The following is a 4,042-nucleotide window of genomic DNA, read 5'->3' on the forward strand; positions in this document are numbered from 1 at the left end:
AGCGTGTGAGCAAGGAGGCCTACAAACCTGACTCAGTTACACAAGCTCTGTCAGGAGGAATGGGCCAAATTAAATGGCAATGCTACCAAATTCTAATTGAGTACATGTAAACTTCTGACCCACTGAGAATGTGATGAAAGAAATAAAAGCTGAAATAAATCACTCTCTACTATTATTATGACATTTCACATTCTTAAAATAAAGTGGTGATCCTAACTGACCTAAGACAGGGCATTTTTACTAGGATTAAATGTCAGGAATTGTGAAAAACTGAGTTTAAATGTATTTGACTAAGGTGTATGTAAACTTCCGACTTCAACTGTACATTGTGTAATTTACTAATGGTCCTTAACTAAGGCAGCAAAATGTGAAGACTACACAAAACAGTTCAATACTTTGAGCAGAAGACTACAGCAAGAGACTTAACTCAAAATATTTATTACATTTGGATGATGTAGATATTTACATTGAAAGAATCATTCTTGACATGTTGACAAACAAGTCAAAATGAACAAACAAGACATGGTGAACATGCTGAAAACGATAAAATCAGTGAGCGATTTAATGACATTACGGACAACTGATTATGGTGGTCATTACATACACAGGCATCATTTCAATTGATTTGTTATGATACCACAGATGCCAACAACTATTCCTGTGCTACTGAACTACAGCAGCATTTTAGATAAAGAATCCTTCACTAGTAGACATTGAACAATAGATCCAAACACATTCTAGATATAGCAGATCACTGATGCAACATGGAAACAAACTTGTCAATCTTTTTAGATTTTAACTAGATGAAGATTCATTTAATTGAAAATGATAGATACGCAAAACTGCCTTTATAGGAACAGCCTGATTTTATACCAGACATAAAAATGACTAGCTACAATTCGTGTCCCCGCTTTAGAGTCTGCATATCACAGCCTCTGAAACTTGTAATGCAAAAGTTAGTTGAATAGGAAATTCAACAAATACATTTTTTAATTATTATTATTATTTTTTTAAATGGGGTGGACAAACACTAAAATACTAAGAACAAGAAATATACAATGTCACCATATATGGTTCTTAGACTGTTTGCACAGGCAGCCCAATTCTGATCTTTTGACAAATTATTGTAAAAAAAAGAGTTGATCTGATTGGTCAAAAGACCAATTAGTAGAAAAAGATCAGAATTGGGCTGCCTGTGACAGACACGATTTCAGAAAAGCTCAGCTCTACAATTTGATGAAAAGCCATATGTCCTGTATTTAAAATAGGTTTCAAATCAGATTGTCCTTATCTTGATCATATACACTCACACACATACAAAACACACTCACATGCACACACTCTCACACATACCCCGATAGTGGGGCGAATCACCATTGAACTGGATTCCAGTTGTCTAGACTTTCATTGCTCAGAAGGAAAGAGAAAGATCAGGTGAACCTGAACGAGGAATATGTCCAATGAAAGATCCGGATGCGTTTTTTTCCAATCCCACTGCAAGGAAAAAATGTAAAGAGGAATTTGGAGTGATTGCTGATTGAGTAGAGGAAGTGGCCATGGTGAGTGATGTCACTCTGTAGTCTTGGGCACTGTCACTAATCACTGGTGGGCGGGGACTGTGAACAGGGCTTCCTCCGGCATCCGTGAAGTGTCTACATTCTGTACAATGAAAAGAGATCAGTCAGCATGAGGACACAGATAAGGTTAGTCCAATTGAACCTGAACCTCTTTCTCACTCTGTTTTAGAGTGCAAGCCCAGTGAGGGCACTTGTCTGGGGTACCTACCTCTGGCCTGTCCCTGTGGGTGTTCACAGCTTCCACATTCAAAAAGACAGGCTCTACTTTACAGCCTACAAGGACAGGAAGAGAAGAAAACAAAACAATAGAGACAGAAATAGAAAGGGAAGAGATTGAGGACAAATGTGTTTTTATGTTACTTTGTCCGAAAACTAGTGGGCAGCAGCAGTATACTGTTTAATACATAGACTAAGGCCAGGGATCAATTAGATCAGTGTTACCCCACAGTAACCAACAATTGCAGGTTTAACAGCGCTGGAGATGTCAAATTAGTGAGCAACTGTTCTTGTGTTCTTTACATTTACGTCATTTAGCAGACGCTCTTATCCAGAGCGACTTACAAATGGGTGCATTCACCTTATGATATCCAGTGGAACAACCACTTTACAATAGTACATCTATATCTTTTTGGGGGGGAGGGGGAAGCCACACCCATCCCACCCACGTTAGAAGTTAAGAATGAGAAAATGTAGGCTATATACAGTGCCTTCGAAAAGTATTCAGACCCCTTGAGTTTTTCCACATTTTGTTACAGACTTATTTTAAAACTGATTAAATTGGTTAAGTATTCAGAACTTTTACTCAGTACTTTCTTGAAGCCCCTTTGGCATTGATTACAGCATCAAGTCTTTTTGGGTATGACGCTACAAGCTTGGCACACCTGTATTTGAGGAGTTTCTCCCAATATTCTCTGCAGATCCTCTCAAGTTTTGTCAGGGTGGATGGGGAGCGTTGCTGCACAGCTATTTTCAGGTCTCTTCAGAGATGTTCGATCGGGATCAAGTCGGGGCTCTGGCTGGACCACTCAAGGACATTCAGAGACTTGTCTCGAAGCCACTCCTGTGTTGTCTTGGCTGTGTGCTTAGGGTTGTTGTCCTAATGGAAGGTGAACCTTCACCCCAGTCTGAGGTCCTGAGCGCTCTGAGCAGGTTTTCATCAAGGATCTCTCTGCACTTTGCTCCGTTCATCTTTTTTTGTGGGACCTTTTATAGACAGGTGTGTTTCTTTCCAAATCATGTCCAATAAACTGAATCTACCACAGCTGGACTCCAATCAAGTTGTAGAAACATCTCAAGGATGATCAATAGAAACAGGATGCACCTGAGCTCAATTTAGAGTCTCATAGCAAAGGCTCTGAATACTTATGTAAATAAGGTAACCGTTTTTTATTTTCTGTACATTTGCTAAAATGGCTAAAAAACAGTTTCGCTTTGTCATTATGGGGTATTGAGTGTAGATTGATGAGGATTGTTATTTATTTAATCCATTTTAGAATAAGGCTGTAACGTAACAAAATGTGGAAAAAGTCAAGGGGTCTGAACACTTTCTGAAGGCTCTGTAGAAGTAATTACACTCAAATTGAATATCATTAAATAATAAGGATTTACATCAGCCTAATGGAGGAGTAGATAACATCACACATTCCAGTGTTTCAACTTGTAACACGGCTACTTGGGATTTCTACTAATGTGACTACTCATGTGACTACTCATGTGACTACTCATGTGACTACTCATGTGACTACTCATGTGACTACTCATGTGACTACTAATGTGACTACTAATGTGCAGCCAATGGAAATGTTCGCAATAGGTATAATGCCAGGAGCCGTTTGTGGATTTGACAGATCCTACATTGCCTAAACAAAAACAATGACATGCTATGTGATTGCCAGTTACTGCGGGTTAAAGCTGATCTGAATCCTGGCATAACACTACTACGGTACATTTAAACAGTGGTACTGGACTTTACTGAACTGGATTAAAAGTATCCAGGCGATCCGAATCCAAGGGATGAATACATGTAAATATGCATGGAATAAAGCATGTCATTGAAACCCTTATGCTGTGTTACTAATACACTTTTAATGCAGTTATTGATAATAGCGTACTCACCATAAGCCACAGGTGTCAGCTTCAGTACAGTGTGCAAAGGGCACTTCAGGTAAGGCAGCTCCTCTGAAGAACAAAAACAGAACGTAGACGATGCCTAAATAGATTCCATTGAGTTGTATTAGAGCTAATGCAATCCTATATCAATGCTTATCTGATCATGACAGGTGAACAGGACATGCAGAACACTCACTCTGAAAAATGCTCAGTTTGTTTTATAGTATAAATGAAGCTGTAATACTGTGGCGTATTACCTGGCCTGATGACCCCTGGCTGTCCCCAGTCCACCTGGTCACTGGGGCATATTACCTGGCCTGATGACCCCTGGCTGTCCCCAGTCCACCTAGTCATGC

General features: G+C 39.5%; 1 protein-coding gene across 4 annotated transcripts in view; it reads right to left on the reverse strand.

Annotated features, from left to right (window-relative positions):
• Window positions 1-422: 422 nt before the first annotated feature.
• pfkfb4b (6-phosphofructo-2-kinase/fructose-2,6-biphosphatase 4b) overlaps window positions 423-4,042 on the reverse strand; it is a 55,593-nt gene continuing 51,973 nt past the window's right edge. For all 4 annotated transcript variants that reach the window (XM_014167109.3, XM_045705433.2, XM_014167108.3 and 1 more), the window contains 3 exons: window positions 3,693-3,755; window positions 1,786-1,850; window positions 423-1,659 (listed from right to left, as the gene is read on the reverse strand). In XM_014167109.3, coding sequence (XP_014022584.1) covers window positions 1,600-1,659; window positions 1,786-1,850; window positions 3,693-3,755 — 188 coding nt within the window. In that variant the 3' untranslated portion in view covers window positions 423-1,599. The remainder of the gene's footprint in view (window positions 1,660-1,785; window positions 1,851-3,692; window positions 3,756-4,042) is intronic.

Source organism: Salmo salar, chromosome 22 (genome assembly GCF_965601325.2).
Source record: "Salmo salar chromosome 22, fSalSal1, whole genome shotgun sequence".
Classification (NCBI taxonomy): domain Eukaryota; kingdom Metazoa; phylum Chordata; class Actinopteri; order Salmoniformes; family Salmonidae; genus Salmo; species Salmo salar.